General features: G+C 31.3%; 2 protein-coding genes and 1 non-coding gene across 8 annotated transcripts in view; 1 reads left to right on the top strand and 2 right to left on the bottom strand.

Annotated features, from left to right (window-relative positions):
- The window catches only part of LOC143200541 (uncharacterized), a 52,305-nt gene extending 51,859 nt beyond the window's left edge, over positions 1–446 (bottom strand). The window contains exon 1 of the mRNA XM_076410978.1: positions 24–446. Coding sequence (XP_076267093.1) covers positions 24–120 — 97 coding nt within the window. The 5' untranslated portion in view covers positions 121–446. The remainder of the gene's footprint in view (positions 1–23) is intronic.
- Positions 447–10,141: 9,695 nt separating this feature from the next.
- TRNAS-UGA (transfer RNA serine (anticodon UGA)) lies at positions 10,142–10,223 on the top strand. Its single transcript has one exon. It is a non-coding gene; the product is annotated as a tRNA-Ser (tRNA).
- A 285-nt stretch (positions 10,224–10,508) lies between these two features.
- Hr3 (nuclear hormone receptor 3 ROR-beta) overlaps positions 10,509–22,365 on the bottom strand; it is a 123,744-nt gene continuing 111,887 nt past the window's right edge. For 3 of the 6 annotated variants that reach the window (XM_076410972.1, XM_076410971.1, XM_076410975.1), the window contains 7 exons: positions 21,683–21,837; positions 18,898–19,075; positions 16,157–16,429; positions 13,993–14,217; positions 13,776–13,929; positions 13,558–13,719; positions 10,509–13,389 (listed from right to left, as the gene is read on the bottom strand). In XM_076410972.1, the coding sequence (XP_076267087.1) occupies positions 13,614–13,719; positions 13,776–13,929; positions 13,993–14,217; positions 16,157–16,429; positions 18,898–19,075; positions 21,683–21,837 (1,091 nt within the window). In that variant the 3' untranslated portion in view covers positions 10,509–13,389; positions 13,558–13,613. The remainder of the gene's footprint in view (positions 13,390–13,557; positions 13,720–13,775; positions 13,930–13,992; positions 14,218–16,156; positions 16,430–18,897; positions 19,076–21,682; positions 21,838–22,365) is intronic. The other 3 variants (XM_076410976.1, XM_076410973.1, XM_076410974.1) reach the window with 1 other exon arrangement.

Below are 22,365 nucleotides of genomic sequence, written 5' to 3'. Positions count from 1 at the left end.
AGAGAATAAAACAAACAACTTACCATTTTTAATAACTGCCAGTTGACCTTCTACATCAATAGCATTCACTATACCGATTAATGTTAACAAAACGAAGAAGTATTTGTTTTTCACAGTCATTATGATCTTGATAAGAATACCACCAGAAAAAAATTAATCCAATTAATTAAGCCAGTACATAATATTTACTTAAAACAAGAGAAATCGAAACTTTGTTTATCCGCTACGGCGCCTTCTTTGATTACGACAAATTGTTCAATTAGTTTTTCACTTTCCTACCGTTCATTCTTCTATTTATGTTGCAACGAGAAAAACCCTTCTCAATTTACAACAGTTAACCATTCGGAAGCAGAATAAAAAAAAACGAGAAAATCGCACACGGTTTAGGGCACCTGATATACCTGTTGCACGATTTGAAGCCACTTGAAAACTAGAAGGCCGTGAAGATCTGCGGTAGATGTTCTTCTGTTTTTATTATCACGTACGAGATCTGGCCGATAATTTGCAGGTGGTTATGGCCCGTTGAAATATAATTATACCAGTTGGAGTCATCAACTTATTTTGCGCGTTTAGTCATCTCGTTCACAGACAATCCATTCCGACAGGAAGAACGTTAAATCTACACGATTGCCTCGTTAATTAAATCCTGCTTCTTGTTCGGCCTCCTTTCTGTTCTAATTTGAATATTGGTGGTGTGTTTTGTTTCCGACTAATTCATTAATATAAACTAGTGATCGTTCTGTGGTCGAAATTCGACCACAATCTATTAAACTAAGCACGTTTTATGAAGCTCTCATAATAGGTTAAAAGGACTAATTTTAAAATAATATGTTACTAAAACTTGTTTTCACAGTATTTTCAAAATATGATCAGAAATGTATTTTATATATAACATTAATTGAAATGAAAAAATGATCTATATTAAAAGATTTCACACCCATTAACATTTATTAAATTGCATTTAATTAAATCTATGTCTAATAACTTTTAATAATCAACAAAGTATTAATAAATGTAAATTCTATGCCACCGAACATTACAACAAAGTATCATATAAAAAATTATTATCAGAATTGTAACATCAGAGCATCAAATATAAGTATACATGATCTTTCTTCACTCTTATATTATACACATAAGTATGGAATAATAAATCAAGTAATGAATGTGTGTATATTAAAACAGAGAATATATGAATAAAACAATTTTGAATTCGATATTTGACTTTTAGTGTGTATATTGAAACAATAACGAACACAATTAGGTAATTTATTTCATTATTTCATTTATGTAGCCTATATAAGGACTATATCCTTATCTTTTACACATATTTGTCACCTAAAATACATATTACAAAAATAACAGGTCATTTGAAAAATTCCCGACCTGGCACATAGATGGCGCTACTAGAATTAAATCAATATGTTTTTTGTTAGCCATAATCCTCAAAAGATACATGTATAAATTTGACAGCTGTCGTATCATTAGTTTGTGAATTATAGCATTTTGAGTGAAGCAGCTTTTGTTATGGTGAAAATAATATATAAAAGGAATTTCGCGTGTGGCTTGATGCCGAGTTTCCGGACACTGCCTCTAGAAAATCAACCATCAAGGATTGGTATGCTAAGTTTAGACATGGTGAAATGAGCACCGAAGATAGTGAACGCAGTGAACGCCCAAAATAGGTTGTTACCGACGAAAACATTTAAAAAATCCAAAAAATGATTTTGAATGACCGTAAATTGAATTGAATGAAGTAGCAGACAACGAGTTGATGATTCGGAGCAGTGTTTGAAGATATTCAAGCGTAATTAACCTGAGTTCTTGCGTCGATATGTGACAATGGATGAAACATGGCTCCATCATTTCACTCCAAAGTACAGTCAACAGTCATCCGAGTGGACTGCAGACGATAAACCCGCTCCAAAGCGTGGGAAAACGCAACAGTTGGCTGGCAAGGTTATGGCGTCTGTATTTTGGGATGCACATGGAATAATTTTCATTGACTATCTTGAAATCGCATTTCATTGACTTATTGAAATCGCCGGAAAACGGCCGCATTTGAAGAAAAAGGAAATGCTGCTTCACCAAAACAAATGCACCGTGTCAAAAATCCATGAATTGTGCTTAGAATTGCTTTCTCATCCACCGTATTCTCCAAATCTGGCCTCCAGCGACTATTTCCTGTTCTCAGATCTCAAAAGAATGCTCTTTGGGAATAAATTTTCGTCGAATGAAGAGGTGATCGTCGAAACTGAGGCCTATTTTGAAGCAAAGGACAAATCGTACTACAAAAATGGTATAAAATAGTTGGAGGGTCGCTTTAATCAGTGTATCACTCTTGAATCTCTGGAATTATGTTGAATAAAAAGAATTAATTTTGCCAAAAAAATGTGTTTTACTATGGTAGGCCGGGGAACTTTTCAACTGACCTGTTAATAAATACACCACGCTGATTAAAAGAATAATATATTTACTTAAATTTTTAAATAAAATTGCATTGTTCTTTGCTTATGTATTTCACTCTTCGATCTCGCCCTTGCAGATAACTCATTTTAATTTGTATAGATTTACAGCTCTCTACTTTGTCTTATGTCCCATGTGTCCCAATTAAAAATCTGTGAAACTATTTTATAACTGTTAATAGTCAATGCAATATTCATTTTAACTCTTGATGTACAAATTAACGTATTTATTACCTGCAATATTCGGTTAGTGCTTAGTTAAGAAATGTTTACTTTTAGTGACTAATGAAACCTGAAAGTAATCAGAAGTCAATACCACTAAAATTTACACAAAAATTTTAACAACCTTTAGAATTACCTTTAGTAGAATGACGATGAAATGAATGATGTCTCCAGAACCATATGAATTAATAACAGTCCTGAAGCAAGACCAATTTTTCTTTTTTTCTTATTCTTCACCAAATATCAAACTAAATCAATATTGTGATTTCGAAGATCTAAATATCTTGTGAGGTCAAAGAAGACAGACGATTATTTTTATTCTCGAATTTTGCTAATCTATGTTGGTATGAAATGTTCACATATGTCAGGTCTTTATTTCACTGTATATTCTTCCGTCCGGTAAAGCGGGCACATTATTTGGTTTTCTCTGCAAAAAATGTAAAATATTATACGTAAAAAATATATTACGTGACCATATTATTGTTAATTTTTTTTTCATCCAAACTTGCCATAACTCTTTAATAATTCCTACAATACGGGAATAACTGAAAGTAACACAAAACACTGCTTAACATTAACTAACTTCGTTTAACAAAATTTTAGTCACTCACTTTCCATTTTTATATCGTTTCATATGCAAGAAACAAACATATAGTCTATTCAAAGTTACTTTGTACATACGTCATCTAAATTTGTGATATTAAAACTTCGAAATGTTGCCGCATCAACTCTGAGTTTTAGTTCAGCTTGGCTTTGACATGCAACAAAATTCTAATCTAAATAAAATAATTGAACAAAAATGTTATCGAATATAATCTATTTTTACATTATAGTACATCTAAAAACTACAGAGATAGAGTTATAACCTCTTATCACTGTTGCTTTCAAGAATTTTGCATACGTCTGACAACCGGACGACTTTGACAGGCTCATTCGTTTACGTGTTAGAACTAATCAGATGGTATTGTGTCTCTTTTTAACTAGAGTAAAATGAGAAGGAAAATATTATCTGATTCTAAAACGAATTTACAAATTGCGGTAAATAATACATTAAACGTCTTGATGACGTATATACAAAACAACTTTGAATATCACTACATAGTATAAAACAAAGTCGCCTTTTCTGTCCCTATATCCCTATGTGCGCTTAAATCTTTAAAACTACGCAACGGATTTTGATGCGGTTTTTTTCAATAGATAGAGTGATTCAAGAGGAAGGTTTATATGTATAATACATGCATAATATACTAAGGCAACATTGCTAATTTTAGAGGTTTCTAACGTGATGTCGTAAATTAACCTATTTTTTTAGGCTTATTTAGCAATTAGCAAAAACGCTGCCTAACCCTACGAGTTAGATCAAATTAATGTACTACAGTATTGTACACCATAAAAAGGTCTACAAAAAAGTCCGCGATGGTATATGTTTATCTTTTAGGGATAACCCACATTAACCATTTTTATTGTTTACTTTTTACGTGAGAAAATGGCTTATTTACGAAGCTATTTTAAGCAATACGGCATTAATCCTTATCGAATTAAGTACCTTAAATACAGTGTGCAATTAATATAGATCAATATGGTTCCTTACAGCATGTAAATTAAACAAATATTTTCGGAGATATTACAAATTTAAAATTTGCGTTTAAAAATGTGTAATGTAATAAAAATTGTATGAATTTAGATATTCCAAAGATAGCAGGAAATCTTCATAGTAAGTATAGGGGAAGAGGAATTGTTTTACTCCAAATTTAATGCGTGCAGGCCAAGGGCAGTAATGAATGAACCAAAAATACTGGATCGATTTTAATCATATTTTCATTGAGTGACATAGGCATATATATTTTATGCCCGTGCAAAGTCGGAGCGGGCCGCTATGTTTTTATATACAACGTTCATATTTTTTCTGTAGTGTATTTAATTTAGTATCAGCATTGCACCCGTGCGAAGCCGGGGCGGGTCGCTAGTACTATATAATTAACTTTAACGAACATTATGCTTTATTTAATTTTATAAGCAACAAAAACCTTCATCCCCAGCGAGATTCTATCCTAGTACGATATTGTTGGCGAACTAAACCATAGACTAATATATAGAGTGTTCGCTTAATACAAATAATTTCAGAATTGTTTTGCGTGGTCCCAGCAGGAAGGCGCTGAGAACGTCATTTCGGTGAAGTTCATTGGTTAGTTTAACTTACCATTCTATGCACCTGAAATGACAATATTTTAGCATTTCATTGGTCGACGATTTCAAACGTATCACGTGACTAACCACTGACGTCACATTCTACTGACCACTTAAATTTTAAATAAAACCAAAATGTAATTTTTCAAAACCATTTATTAATATAAAATTCTGTATAAATACAAATATTATATAATATCAAAAAGCTAAAACATAAGAATATATATAATGTATATAAATAAAAAGTAATGAAATATAAATATATAAATAAAAATTATTAAATGTGGATATAAAAAAGGCTGCAATCTAATCGAAAGCATAACATATCTCGTGGGAAACATAATCAAAATTGTCTATAGCTTTTTCCCCTTTTTATATATTTTTAGTGCTATCAATTCAAATGAGATGTATTAAAGTTTCTATCTTTTTGTTCCCTTATACTGAAAGCAAAGCAGCACAACTTAAAGTCTGTGTCTATTAATATTTTACCTACTTGTTCAACACAAAAATGTATTGAGGCAAGTTATTATTATTTTTACAATGTTATTACAATTATGGAATTATGGAATGGATAATTAAAATAGTTAAATCGTATGATATACGTTAGAATGGAGAAAACATACCAAAAAGTAATACTTTAAAGTACAGAAAAAAATATGAAACATATGATATATTTCAAAATTACTGCTGAGCTCTTATTATGGTAAAATCGAAGAGTTAAAAAGACAGCTTAAGCATCTATTAACAATATAATAAAACAAGTATGATAATCTCTTGTCTATGAAATCAAGCTCACCTTGTTGGTTTGCAAATTGTATTATACTATTTTGTATTAATGTATTTTATTAACATCCTTGTTGAAAAAGTTCGGTACTCGGTTAAGGAGCTTTAAGCCAAAATATTAATTACAAGTATCTTGACTAACATACATTTGTTTTAAGTAAACGAACCCCTTCAAACTTTTAAATTGATGGCACTTTACAAACAACTTTTTAAAGGGTAGCAAAAACTTATCATGTGGTATAATTACATTTGCCTTCAATGTGATGATTTTACCATAGCCTCATTTGGACATATTTTGGATTTAGAGTGTGGTTAATATGTTCATAATTTCTTCTGTTGTATTGCTGTAAATAATAATATATATGAACACTTGTACAATATATACAATTAAAAATAATTGTATACGTACCAGGTAAAAGCAATGCTAAGTCACACACATCCTTAATCTTGTTAACTTGGGGTGTTTCTTCCAAGGAAAACTATGCCTGGTTTTTATTTCCGCACATACACTGGAGACACAACACTTTTGAGATTGAAGATACATTAAAATCGAATAATAGTGATTATATTGAAGACACTGGAATGCTGATCGTACTTTATATCAGACACACAAAAATGGCGTCGTCAACAAACTGAAACAAACAATCGCGTTGTAGGAATTGCCTCCAGGTGCCCCCGTTTTCTTAAAAAAGTGAGACAAATTTTCGCTAAGCCGATTAATACATTTTTTTTATTAATCTCTTGGAACGTCAACAATCTGCCCGTGGGCAATAAGTATTATTGTTTGATTTCCGTTATATAATATAACCATCCTAACATGTAGAAGATCACTTCAGTAAGTGATCTGCTGTACAATTTATAATCTAAATCTTATTCTAGATACTATCTTAACTTATTCTAAGGACTATTCTAAATTATTCTAGAAATTATTCTAGAATGAATTAAATTAAATAATATTAAAATTAAATTAAATTACCAGTTCGTATGGCAGTTTGCGATTAAGCCTACGCACTTCACTGTCATCGCGCACATTTAACTGTTTGGCGAGTGCATTAGGATGCACTAATAGTCTTTCAGAGTCGATTAATATATAGATTAAATCATTTTTCATTGCTGATGTTCAATAATTATTCGGAGATGATGAGGAAATTTCTGAAAATCGAAACAAAAATGCTGATTTATACTTCTTCCTCCAATTTATGGATCCCATCACTGCCAGGAAAACCTGTAAAATACCCCTCTGCTGTAGTTATCACCTCTTCGTTTGATGAATATTCTTTTTAATGCATGGAAAGAACTAAAAGACGGAAGGAGCTAAATCTGACGAATAAGTTGAACAATTGTAATAATTCGTAATTTAATTCGCAGGGTTTAGCGATCTGTTGTGAATCATGAAGCCATAGTCGGGCAGTGTTTCAATTTCTCCTAACTAAAATACAAATACATGTTAGATATTTGAATTCAACTATTTCTTAAAAGTGTAATTTGTAAATCTTTTTTAATCTGACGCTAAGGTATTGTGTACTTGGTTTTTCAGATACTTATGGCTTCGAAATACATTTGAACGTAAATACAATTACCGGTTTTATTAATATGTGCGTTCTATAGAAAATAACGTTTGATAGATTTCGTAAGCAAAATTTGGATTACTAAATAATCAATCTTTAAAGTTGGTAACTCTGCACCTGTTCTGTATATCATATTTTAGAAGCTGTAGTGGAATCACCATCTACCTATGACGTGTTTTATGAAGATGTATTGTTAACATTAAATATAACAGAAGATGAAACTAGTTCCTAATAGCCTAATCACCTCAAATGTGCCAGCCACATCTTAAGCCTTTTGGTCACTACAGACATGAATAACTTCATTAAAAATTCTCGTGTTAGCAATTGCCGAATTGTAGTGACGTCACTTTGTAGTGAAATATGTCCAGAAAGCCCAAATCGGCTGACATCATAAAAGACTGTCTTCTACATAAATTAATATATCTTTGTCCCACAAGATGAAACTCTTCGATTCTACAGTGCGTATAAGAAATATATCAAAATTAAATAACTTATTTGATAAGTTGAACAATACTAACACTTTCTCTGTATACTTGTAGGAATTTATTGAAGTATTGATACCAACTGCTACAGTTTTAGATTAGATTCAGATTCAGATAGGATTCATTATTTACATTTTGCCGTTATTGCATTCCAACTAAAAACAGCGAAAGAGAGCTCAGAAAGAAGATTTAATAAGTTTTTTTAGCCATCCCCTGAAGTAAATGGAGTCATGCTACCCATATTACCGTCATGCTATCACCCTAATTACAAAATGCGTTGGTTACCATAAAGCATCATAACAGCTGAGAGGCCAATAATTCAAATTCTTAAAATTCGCTACTTAGAGCAAAAATAAAGATGATGAATTTATGTGTTCATACAATATAACACAAGTTTGTGCTTCTTAGGATATGTAGAAAGAATGTTTTCTTTATCAAGTTTTATACATCCCCCAACAAAAGGCTGTTTGTCTGGTAGTATATTTAAAAATCTAGTGTTAATGAAAGGATTGTTGCTTGCTTTTGCTAATTAATAGACTAATCTTACTGTATTTTGTATTTTAATTAAAGTAAAGAGGTCTTTATTGTTTCATTAGTGTTGTCCCCACACTGTTACCACCATCCACGAGCATTATCTTTTTGTATCTCAAAAGTCTAACATCCAAAAGTTCAACACTCGCTTGGTCAGTTTTTGAATACAGACTTGCTTTCAGACCGAATGATATGTTATAGAATTTCTTTGTTACATTTTACATTAGATATGCTTTATATTATATAATATTGTATTAGTCATTGTATCAATTGTAAGTTGGTCTAAGTTCTTCTGCATCAAACTGTCACCTAATGTTTTGTGTATTGTTAGTCTTTAAATTACGCCAGGATATATTTCCATACTGTTGCCTTATTACATGCTGTGCGGGGGGAGTAGGTTTATTCTTAAGAATATGTTGATGAGTCAATATGTTTTATTTTCCTAGAAGTCTTGGTCAAGTTTGTGTTTTACTACAATTATATATTAATTTCCCACAGTTTGTTACTCTCTAGCCAATACATTTGCTGCTCGTTTTATTGATTTATTACTTTTTGGTGTGAGCATTTAAACCTTTGTGACAAAATGGGACATTGGCATCAATAGACTCGGACCTCTGTTTCGCCAGAATGTTTTTCTCGATCTACAAGATGTGCATCATCATCACCAATACGCCACTTTTAGAAATGAAGCCATTCGTTTAAGATGCGACAATCAGTTTGCCCTTGAGGAACAAGCTAAGAGACGCAGATTTGTTTGGGCACATCTGTCGAATAAAAGGTCATTTTAACTGATCATGACCATATCTTAATTCATCAGGAACATAACATTTAATTGTCAAGGTTTTAGTATTTTTATTTAATTTGAGAGTACCCAAATTCTACCCATGAATAAATATTTTCGATAAATTCTAAATAGAGATAAAGGACAAAGTCAAATGATGTATGAAGATTGGACTATTCGATGGATACTTTATTAAAAGTATTTCATTAAAATATATATAGATATATGATAATGATACATTATAATATTTCATTGGTTTAGTATCATTAAAACTTTGTTCCTCATTTTGATGTTAATTGTTAATAAAAACAATATGAATTACTATTTTGATCAGTAGTTTTAGGTTGTATTATATCTTGTGCAGATTATTATAATATTTCAGATATATTCTTGTATTCCATACAGTTAATTTAATAATCTTATAAAAATAATTAAGCAGAATGGATTTTATTAATTTTAAGAACCCTGGGCAATACCTGGATGACCCTTATGTTGTTTTTATTTATAAAGTAGGCAGAATGAAAATAATGAAGCCCAAATCATTCTTGCTATACCAAAACCTTTATTTTTTTTAAATCAATGAAATATACTACGACAACTTGTAGAAAAGAAACTTAACTTTCTCATAAAAAGAATGAATATACGAGCAACCAATAATACTGATTTTTATCAACTTACACTATTTATCTAAATATCAAATACTGTCGGTTTTAGGATTTTATTTTCATACAGCATAGTGACTACATAGCATGTTATACCTAAGTTCAATTTGCTAGATTTTTTTTTGAAATCTAATCTTGATATCATTATATGTAAATTAAACCATTGTAGAACCGAAAACTATAAATCAAGGAACCACGCATTATAAAGCACCTCGCCTTCCAAGAACCTTTACCTTGTGGAAAAAAAAGATAAAGATTGCTTGATCATTCACCAAAATATATGATGAGTTATTTGCATATTTCTTTAATTATTTAACATCCGGCAAGATGATGTTGATATGTTATTTGTTTTATATCCTATACCAATGTTATAGGTTTCAAAATTAATAATTAAAATATTAAATTTAAATATATTTGATATGTATAAGTATCAATGTACTTTATGAAAATTACCCTACCAGCTGCGGTGTCCGAGTGGTTAAGGAGATGGACTTGAAATCCATTGGGCTCTGCCCGCACAGGTTCGAATCCTGTCCGCAGCGAATTTTTTTAAATTTATTTTAAGGTTATGTTGATATTATTATGCTTGTTACTTTATTAATTTAATTGGATTTTTTTTTGCAATATCAATTTCAATCATTTCTATTAAGTGAGCACTAATAATTAGTTTAAAACTATTATTTTTTAAGTTCATAAATGTCAATTATTTGACGTGACTGTTTTCGATTCAAAATATTACAGTTCCTGTTGTTATTAAATATAGATGTGATGGTAATTTCGAAGGAAATTTAGGACAAGTGGGTGTAAATTAAAAAGCAAATCAAAACGTAAGTAATACAAAAAAATATATATAATTTCTACTGGTGTTTTGGGAACAATTAATTCGCAAATATTTTTGTTATACGGTTTTGAAACTTGCACTTTTATTACAATAAAAAAAACTTACATAAACACATATTATGTCCTATTCAACGTTAAAAATACAAAAATATCATATCGCTAGGGTCGTATATAACAAAAATATTAACAAAATAAAACGGGAAAATCTAGTAATTGCATTATACCAACAGAAATAAAATATATAAACAAAAAATAATGTTAGCAACATCTACACTAAAATTTTTCACCAGCAGTAATAATTCTAATAAATTAAAAGAAAAATGTACAATTTTTATAAAAGGTACATTAGAAATATGTTTTAAACATTTTTAAAAATCTTTTAATTGATTATTTAGGTAGATAACAAAAAATAGCGTAACCAATACCCACTGCCAACCCTGATTCAAATTTTTACAAAATTTTCTTGGCTGCCCTATAATGATACCTCTTGCTTTTGTATAATTTGTGTATTTAAGAGAATCAAAAAAGGTTATTGATGTCATCGTCATCATCGAATGTTTTACAAGAATATCTAAAAGCATAAGATAAAATTATAGAAAGTCATTTTCAGCATATAACACAGCCATGGGACTTAATTTTTAACTCGCACGGTTTGTTAAATACAAAATAACTAATAGCCAATTCTGTAGAGGGGCAGCCGATTTCTGTCAAAAGTATCTCTGATTCTTGTGATGTTACCAACGAGATCTAATCTCTTGTTTCAACGTTTACTTGATCTTTTAACACAAATAGGCGCCACGTAAAGCATTTTTTAAAATCTAAACTTAACATTACAACTATTCTCCTGGCATTTCAAAAAGAAATTTCATAAACACCGCTTTTTTTCGAAAACCAATCCGTATTGCACCAAAAATTTGGATCCGCGAGAAAACAATGTTGCTTCGAAAAATTCGGAAACAAATCGGGCGTTACTGTATTATAGTTATTTATTTAATTTAATAATTAACCCTAAAGTTTTTTTCTGAATATAATATGTGCCAAATATTAAATTTAAAAATCTAAACTGGTATAGAATATTATAAATATGCTGCAGTCTTTTCAACTTTATTTCATTTTCCATGTATTTTTTTGTTTGTTCACGTCAAGGTGAAAATATGTGCCAAAAATTCACGTTACTTATTCAATAGAAGCTTCCTACTCGATAATTTAGCGATAATTTTCCTAAATTATAATTTTCTATTTTGTGTTTATGTAATCTCCAAGTAAAGATAACACGAAAAGTCAAGTTCCGCATATTTTCTTCTTTAATATCAATTTCAGTTCATGTTGGTTCATCGAATAAAAAGCTGAATTTAATAGTCAAAATCAGGTATAGTCTATTTCATAAATACTCTATAATCTATTTCATTATATTTTTTATACATATAATCTTTTTAATATATTTTTATAAAACCATGTGTCACCAAACTTAACTAAAGAGAAAAAAAATTAAGAAGAGAATACCGCGTCGAAAATAGCAACAACTCATAAAATGTATAATCATACAGTCTTCTATGTTTTATTTTATTTTAGCTAGACTAAAACTAAAGTGTTCTTGTATTTATAAATATGATAAATTTAGTATACGTACTTTAACAATATGTATATAATATATAAACGCATTCTAAATTCTAGATTTTAAAAACTAAAATAAGTTTTCACTATTTAGAGACGCGGTAGCTTCGCTACAATGTGTAGAACTTTTAACGTTATTAGCAATTAGAGGGCAGACACTACCATAAAATGGGACCACACCTTATATCCCTTTGTTGCTCTATCAGTATCACCTCGAGATTCACCAAGTCTTATATCCAAATAGAGTTTATTCTATCCATCTCGATTCTACATTTTCTACATTCATTAAAACTAAACCTCTACAAAGTTTATATTGAAAACAGCACCCACTACGATCTTACATCTTTACCAACGTTTTTTTTTAAGTACAAGTCATGAACTGTTATTTTCTAGATACCATTAAGTTTTATAAAAATTGAAAAAATCAGTCTACCATGAAGGCCATAAGAGTTTTCTCACTTCACTATAGTATTTCTATAAGACTTTTTTAAAACCCCATACCTTATATATCACAAAGGATAAACCATAATCTAGCACCTTAAGTATGCACTTAACTCTTATCATAATGGATGCTCTTTAACACTACAGCAGCATTCTATATGTGGTGCATGTGGTAGAAAAATTAAAGATACTCCTGGTAATAGAAAAATATATTTACCATATACCATGTCGTTCTCTTCAGAGCATTCCTTTACAGTTGTTCCTTTTTAAAATTCCATTACTACATATCTTTCAAGAATCTTTATATAAATACCTGAGATATTCCTTGAAACCCAATCCGACTCAACAAATTTCGAATAAATAGGATATGTGTTTCAAAATTTCGTAATCCTTACTGACTCTGTTGTCTAAGATTGATTGCTGAACTTTTGCATTTATAGTTGCATTTCTAAGTTCGGTGGGAGAGGCAACAAAGTGATATAGGTTGGTCACGTCCAAAAAACCGCAAAGAGACATCACGTCAGTAATATCAGCACCTTTTATTTTTGTTTAATATAAACTCACTGTATAGAATAACAGACAACAAACAAGAAGTTGTACTTTGAAAATCAGGGCATGGCTCTTATCACAGTCTGTTGCGGTTTTTCAAACGACTACTCGAAGATCTCTGCTGATCTCTGCTTTATCATTATTAATTTTTGTTTTTCTCTTAATTCACAACAATATAGTTTCCATTTTACAATAACGAAATTATAATATATTATGTATATTTATTTTTGTGTATGTTAAGGCCGATACATCAGTATGAAGGATCTGAAACAAAATTAAGAACATTAATATATATTACTATATATATGCCGTATCAAAAGTTGCCTATGCTATGGTATTATAAATAGTCCCTTGATATTCTAATACAATAACACTTTATTGGAATAAACTAAATATTACATTAGCATAATAAATATTGATGATATTACTTACAGTAGCTACACAGGGCTGCCGTATGATCAGATAATATAGAAACTGTTGAAAGTCATTCAACTGTCCACGCTAAACAACTCCTTGTGTAACGCGGGGAAGTCCAGGTGGGGAGCAGATCTTTTCAGTTTGCCCAGAGCATCCATGTGAAGCATACTAATCTCCCTATAAAAATACATATGTAGCACTCGATATTTTGTTGACCTAATATAAACTCTTACCGTAGATTAGGTATTTTAGTAAGCAAGGCATCACAAACAGTCACGTCTCCTTTGATGGGCATACTATGATTCCTATCCAGTTCCAGTTTCAGGGCTCGTAGGACGGCTTGACTGAGTCGTCCTATTTCTGGTATTCCCTTCAAACCAGCTCGGTCTAAAGAAACAAAATTATGTCACACAATGGTGAATGCGCCGGGAAATATTTTTCGCCTCTTACCTGGTGATAATAACACACAAGCTGAATATAAGGCTAGTTCGGTTTCTGTAAGTTTCAGCTCGGCCAGACCTTTGGCCACTTCGAATACGAACGACACGAGCTTCATCTCCGCCGTATCTGAGGTGAAGAAAGCGTCCTGGGGGAGCATGATGTCTCCGTATAGAACACAATTTTGAGAAAGATCCAGGTAGCGTGACATTCGTATGATTGCCAGTTCAAAACTTCCTATAAGTATAGAACAACAAATTAATTAATATTTAACTATTTATGGTGAAATTATTAAATACTTAAGATAATATACTGTAGAGGTAGATGATGGAATGATTGATGTAAAACATTGACAAAACCGAGCACAGGTAATGCTGGGTATCTGGTGTAGTGGATGGGGACATGTTTTATGAATTCTTGGATTTCCAGAAATACAGAAATTAATTAATCTTTTTTGAATGTTTGTGTTCAATATAATTAAAAGCTACCATAAAGATAAAATTAGAGTTAGATGAAAGTATTAGGTAAAAATAGAACATTTCCTGGAACATCGTAATTTGTACATAAGGATAATATAATATTCATTTCTTCAATATTATGATGATACGTTATGGTGAGTACAGAGTTGAAAGAAGCGAAAGTTCGGGGTCTGCGCGAGAACCTGCGCGAATATTCGCCATGGATTCGGCGAAAAACTCTCCGTTCGCGGTGATCGAAATCAATTCGTGGGGCGTTCGGTTCTTCTCGGAAAGCGGCCATCTAAAGAAGCGGCCTTTTCGGCCTCTAAAAATCATTTGACGGTTTTCATCGTTTGTTTCGGAACCCTGTATTATTTTGTTTATAACTATACTTTTCACAATGGCATGCCAAAATAAAATGTCTTGTGAATAATTTTTCGACGGTACGTGCAGTGTTCTTTTAAGAGAGTTAAAGAGTATCACATTATTGTAAGTATGGCTGGTAACATAATAAACAAACTTATGATAAGTAAGAAAATACGAATAATATTGAAATTCAACTTGTTTGAAGTTTATGGTAAGAATAACATAAAATTCTTGTGTTTATACGGCTTTAGTATTCTTTTTATAGATTCGTGAAGAGATTTCAGATAAAAAGATATATCCAGTCCCAAGAGAAAAAGAATATATATGTGTAAATTTCACTATGAGGTAGAGATAATAAACCTTAAATTAAGAATATTACCTTTATTTGGTGGCACAAAATGTATAAATAGAGTTATCAGGCAATTCATTCGTCAATGATAGGGACAGAAATTATATAAACATATTTATAGTATTTACTGCATGATGTATTTTGTATATATTTTATTACTATTTTGAAGGTAAAATATTTGTTAACTGGGTTTTAGACACAATGGCTAAGTATGAAAAAATAAAAGCTGACAAGTGCAAGATGATTTGGATGGAAGAGCCACAGTCCTTATAAGGAATATTATGCTAGTATCTTTTCAAATTATAAAGTAAAATATAAACTTGCTAACAAGCATATTTGTTTCCATAGCTTGGAAAAAATGAAGTAGCAACACCTTGAAACTAGTGATATATCTGTTGTGTAAAGAATAACATAGGTAAGTGACTATTTTCTCTAAAACTACTGTGTTTAATGAGTTTTACTTTATATTTTAGGTCGAAGATATGGTTCTTTTTGGAAAGAAGCAAAATGTTTGCATTGTTCTATGAATTAAATAAAATTAGTCGACAAACTTAATATTTTCATGTTGTTAATAATTATTTTGTATGGGATTATTATTAAACATAATTTCTCTAACCAGGTGTGAAATACTTTTTTCATTTTATTTCATAAATTTTGTACTATGGAGAGTACTAATAAGTGTAATTCCCTTCAATGAAAGATAAGAAAAACAATTCATAATTTTGACATGTTTTTTTTGTAATTACCATTTGCAAAATAGAAATCAAAGTGTGTTCTGTTCGTCGCCTAGAGCTGAAAGTCGTTGTGGCGAACACGTTGTCGTTGTGGAACTAAGCAAAGTGCATGCGCACTACGACTTTGAACCAATTTTGTAACCTGTTCATCACGAATGTTCGCCGAATTTAGTTCTGCTCGTGCGTATTTTCAATTTTCCCACGAAATTCGCCCTGAATGCTCAGGTCTGTACCCACCATTAAATGATGAAAGTATTAAGGCGGCTTACCTGCTTTTAGTAACACTATCTGATCGTCTTGACTTAGTTTCATGAAACCAGGTACCATCTTCGCAAACTCGATGATTTGCTGTATAACGGTGGTGAGTTTCTGAGCGCATTCGAGCCAGAGCTCTTCGTGCGCCATATTTTTATAGTAGATTAGCCGGGATATGTCTTGCGGCTTCCGGAACATCTCGTGGATGTGCTCGATCGAATAGAGGCAGGTGCGTGTGTGTGCGTCAGATATAGTTTTCGAGAGCAGTTCTGATATTTGGCTGGGATCTGTAAAATAATCTCCAATTAAAAAATTCACAGGTCCAACACTAAAGATATTAAGGTTTGTGTTAATAAGCGGTTAAGCAACAATTTACAAGAACATAGAAGCTAATCAACTAAAGCATAAGGCACTATTTATAGATAATACTTGACGAATGATAGATAACTATCCATGAGTATGAATCGAATTGATTCTCTAGGAATTAAAAAAAAAACAAACAAGCATCGTTGAAGTTAACGAGGTTATGATTATAACGCAACTAATATATTATTTTTAGATAATAGAAGCCGGATATTTCTGCTACTATACGAAACTGTTATTTTAGTAAATGTGTTAGAGCCGGGGAAAGATAATCTATATTTTCTCGAAGCCTGGTGGTAAACTAAATCTTCCTGTAATAAAAGCGTGTATCCGTTGTCAATCATGACCTTAATCCTAAAAATAGATTTTTCCCCCGACACACGATAATTTGATTCATATCCCCTTATTCGGACGATTTTGTTTGGTTTACCTGACTAAATCCGTTCTATTCTCTAGGGTTGTACAGTGATAAATCCTCCTAACGATAGTAGCTGTTTATTATTACATGGATTTTAATTAAGAAGCGATGACAATTATAAAAATGCATTTTTTTTAAAAGAATATTAACAGATAATAGGTATTAGTAGTCAATGAGAGATATCGGTTATGTTACTGCATCTACTTTAATGAGGGATGATTGAATAGTGAGAAAGGAATTTAATTATAATCTATGACGTATCTGGATAACCATTGATAGATTGTGGTATATAGGTGTTAAATTGTTTATTTATTGATTTTAATTAAGAAGCGATGACAATTATAAAAATGCATTTTTTTAAAAGAATATTAACAGATAATAGGTATTAGTAGTCAATGAGAGATATCGGTTATGTTACTGCATCTACTTTAATGAGGGATGATTGAATAGTGAGAAAGGAATTTAATTATAATCTATGACGTATCTGGATAACCATTGATAGATTGTGGTATATAGGTGTTAAATTGTTTATTTAGTGATTTTAATTAAGAAGCGATGACAATTATAAAAATGCATTTTTTTAAAAGAATATTAACATATAATAGGTATTAGTAGTCAATGAGAGATATCGGTTATGTTACTGCATCTACTTTAATGAGGGATGATTGAATAGTGAGAAAAGAATTTAATTATAATCTATGACGTATCTGGATAACCATTGATAGATTGTGGTATATAGGTGTTAAATTGTTTATTTATTGATTTTAATTAAGAAGCGATGACAATTATAAAAATGCATTTTTTTAAAAGAATATTAACATATAATAGGTATTAGTAGTCAATGAGAGATATCGGTTATGTTACTGCATGTACTTTAATGAGGGATGATTGAATAGTGAGAAAGGAATTTAATTATAATCTACGACGTATGTGGATAACCACTGACAGATTGTGGTATATAGGTGTTAAATATATGATTCATGTCGATACAAGAGCGAATTCCTAGTATGTAGAAACGATCAAGCAGTGGGCGTTGTAGTTTGTCTTGGGCGGCTGTTCAAAATGGTATAAAAGACCAGCGATGTAAATAAAGTTTTCCAGTCCAGAATCAAAAGTGATTCGTAACAATATGTTATGTTAATTATGTTCTAGGTAATTAACAGACGACGTATGTGGTCCTGACAGATTGTGGCATATAGGTTATGTTTCGGTAAAAATATAGTTATATAGTTCACTAAAACCAATAATTCATCACACAGAAAAATAGCTGTAATTGAATAATTATATAAAGGTTTGGACAATAGCTTGAAAACTTTTTTTTAATTGACGAGTCATAACGAATATAGTATATGTGAATTATTTTTAGAGAATTAATTGGTGACAAACGTTAATAATCAATAGTCAGTGACTGGTTTTCAAGTTTAAGTTATGTTTCAGCAAAAATATAGATTAGTTAAATATAGTTCACTAGTACTAATAAATTATTTCATAGAAAAGTAGCAATATTTGAATAATTATATTAGTTTTTGGGCAATTTTTTTAATCGATAAATTATAGGGAATATAATGTTTCTGGATAAACTAACGGTTATATATATATATATATATATATATATATATATATATATATATATATATATATATATATATATATATATATATATATGGTACCAATAAATAAGAAAAAAAAACACAAATCAATGAAAATAATTATATCATGCTAAATAATATGAATAAATGTGCTAATTACTGCAAAATATAAGTGCATTCTTATAAATTATGTATTGAAAGCTGTATGATACGTGTAAATACGGGTGTACGATGCAGAATGAAACGACAACTTGAAAATGACTGAGCCGTTCAACGATGGACCTAAATTAAATTAAAAACGTAAAGCAACGGAAGCGAGCTAAGCCAAGACCAGTGGGACTATTCGCTACGTCAGCAGTGACGTGTCGCACCATTCCCCACTTACTAGGTAACACCACCGGTTCACAATCATCCCTTCCACCATTCCCTGCCACGGTATGCTGCTGACCCTGTCTCGTTGACGTTCCCTGTCCCATGGGCGAATTAACGAACGTGGTGCTATCCACGTAGCTAGGAACCTGGAGAGCATCTACGGAGGTGCTCTCTTGTTTCACAGAAATCACCTAGTATAGCGGATACGCATATTGAAGATGTCCGAATTGTTTGAAAAATTGTAGTGTCAATACTTCACAGAAATTATTATTAATATTTTATTGAATTATGTCAGGTGTTCTATGACAGATATAAAACTCTGGACCTGTTCGTACTATTAGGTCTAGGAAAAATTACTTTGGTTTATTTTCCATAATTTCGTTAAATTGCTAGTAAATTTAGAATTGATTTAATTTGACTAAGTCATATTTTATTATTTTTAATTTTATACATTTATCTGAAATTGATATACAGGGTGTCCGAAAATGTATGTATAATTTAACACCATTTTTATTGTACATTTATTATTGAAGCATAGAATACGTAGGATAGTATTATGCATGCAATAACACGTGCAATGGTCTCTACGTTTTGTCAGACACAGTACAGTTTTTTATCGAAATTTTCTATGACCAGTGTTCATCAATGTGATTTAATTTTGTTGACTTGAGATATCGTTTGATTGACCAGCCCCATTTTCTTTAAACCAAAAATCACATCAAACAGTAAAATATCATAGGTGCATTTGTTTTTCGACTTTGGTTGACACAATATTTGAAGCCCACTGTACATGTACAGTCAAGAAAGTTCGTTAAATTGATTATAAACATCAACAAATCTTCCAAAGTTCCTTTTCAAAGGGACTTTGAACGATTCATCAAAATTTCATTGTTGTAGATGTTCATTAAGTTTCTGTTTTTGTATCACTTTAAATGTTCAACCATGAAAAAGTATATCTCCTTCTCCACGATATTGAATTAAATTAATGTTTCTGGACTTTCACGCACTGCGTTAATATTAACTTTTGAATTGTCAGTGGATGATAGCCTGTGCTCAACAATTATTGATCCCGTTTTGCTGATTTTTTGATTGAGTTGACGAAGTTATGTCAATGTTTCGACAATATTTTGCATAAAATTTGTGAAATTCTGCCTAGCCAACTTCCATTATTTTTGAAATATTGTTCGTTGTTGTATTCATTTTTACTCACCCTAAACCATTAGCTGTCAAACTTTTTTCTTGATGACAACCCTCTATTAAGTACAAAAGCTAAATCCAAAGGTTATATTGGATGTATTTCTATAAGTTCATAATTCATTTTTAATAATGCGTATGGTTTGTTTGGTGAGATAGAGATATGGCTGCATTAACATGAAACCAGATAAAGTACCATTAAGTTTCTACGTTCTTTTCCCATTCCTTATTTGGGATGCTTTCTATCAATAGACCTCCCTATAGTCCTTCCAACAAAACAGTCAATGCACGTCATAGATAACGTCGAATATACTGCTAAATGTTTTGTTTGTAAAAATGTAAAAGTCGTTTTAAACTCGCTGTGGATTTTCCTTCTCATTTTACCCTAGTTAAAAAGAGACAGTACGCTGTCTGCTGCACCGGAATTTGTAACCGAATTGGTTTGTAAAATTCGATTTGTGTTAGTACTGGTCGACACTGTTGTTATTTTTTTATAACATCTTTATTAGATACGGTTAGTACAATCATAATTATAAATTAATTTATTACTACGTTTCATTTGTACTTGGATTAATTCACAAGCAAGACGAGTGCGAGAAAATACATCAATATGTATTCCTCTATTATAAAATTATAATTATTTATTAATTATTAACTTATAGCTATAGTTTACACTAAATGTATACACTTTATATAAGTTCGTATGGTTTGGTTCGCTTCAATCTCCTGACATTCTGCGCGCTGTCCAGCAGTTGTATTGCTTCCACGTTAGTATAATTTAGTAATCTTCTTTCGTGTTTCAAGGCGAATTCTTGGATAACTTCGCAAATCCATTTGATTTCCAGGTCATCGTGCAATTCTTCGTTAGTTACGTAGCGATAGGCATTGGTAATCAATCGAAGAACTTTGTTTTGACAGCGTTGGCTGATTTGAATTTTTAGTGTAAGCCCTTATTTGCACCCCATAGGTCCAAATTGGCTTTATAATTGTCTTATAAATCAACCACTTTGATTTTAGATCAAATTGAGAGTATCTTCCGACTAACCAGTATAGTTGTTTTATTTTGGTTCTAATGTGTTTTGCTTTTTGTCTAACATGATGTTGCTGTTGTCAAATGTGAAAAATCTTCAGAATATTAGTGATAATTATTAGAGGCTACAAACCAGCAAACGTAAGCCAAAAAGTTAATGTGGCAACATTGCGACATGCTGACGTCATAAATTTGGATGATGTGCATTGGTTGTTTTACTGGATGTATTATATTTTAATTTAATTCTATATTGAGACAAGTTATACTTTACAATATACTTATTTTCTGATATATTTTAAAATATGACTTTTCCAATAATATTTGATCCAAGAAGATTACGACTGACATCTCTGGATAAATATCCGTAATAGTTCTAGGACTATTATGAGTACGAACAGGCCCGAATCAAAGACTCGATAGGAAGTATTAATACTCGAAGGAGAAAGTTTTGATAAAAATTGCAAATACAGTCGGACATTTTGTGTTCGATCATCGGAAACCCGCGCTGAAATTGCAATTTTTGACAAACTCTACGGTGGTTATGAAGGGGTCGACATTCTTCCGCTATACTGACCGTGGTACCGCCAGAAAGATTCGTGGATGACGCCGTTTGCGCTATACGCTTGAAGGTGCGAGATTCGGCTGATGGTTTTTGACTAGATCCCCCACCTCCACCACCACCTCCTCCGCCGCCACCACCTCCACCCCCGCCGGTACTCGTGTTAGTGCCTGAGAGGAGGTTTCTTGTTAGTTACTACAGACTAAAAATGATTGTAGGCCAAGAACAACCTAGTGTCACCAATATAAATCGTTTTCGTTTTATTAATGTTGGTTATTTACCAAATACCACTAAAAAAACATGCAACTCTGTTTTATGGGTATTTTGTGTGTATTACCCACCTGATCATATATTAAAATTATTATTATTAAAATATTATATTAAAGCACTTGGGTTGTGAAAAAGTTCGTGGTTTTTTTAATGTAAAATTCAACTAGTTTTTTATAGTCTATCCAATGTAGCAGTAAAAAGAGTGTAAAGACAACAAAAGTTGATGGAAAAAAAGTTAGAATAACAATTGATTAGGTCTTGTAAGTTATAATACTTTTAATAAATCATTGCAGAATATTATTCTTCATACTAGAAACAGGAATCCAACAAAAAGATCCCAAGTGGTAAGCAAACTCTGAAAGAAAATACACAGTAGATCAGATGCTGAATAATATTGCCACAGAGGGTAATGTCTCTCTCCTTATCTC

The sequence above is a fragment of the Rhynchophorus ferrugineus genome, unplaced genomic scaffold, assembly GCF_030347505.1.
Source record: "Rhynchophorus ferrugineus isolate W39M unplaced genomic scaffold, kcgeb_rfMv2 rfM8, whole genome shotgun sequence".
Classification (NCBI taxonomy): Eukaryota; Metazoa; Arthropoda; class Insecta; order Coleoptera; family Curculionidae; genus Rhynchophorus; species Rhynchophorus ferrugineus.
The sequence above is the reverse complement of the archived record's forward strand: the minus strand, read 5'-3'. Positions and strand labels throughout refer to the sequence as shown.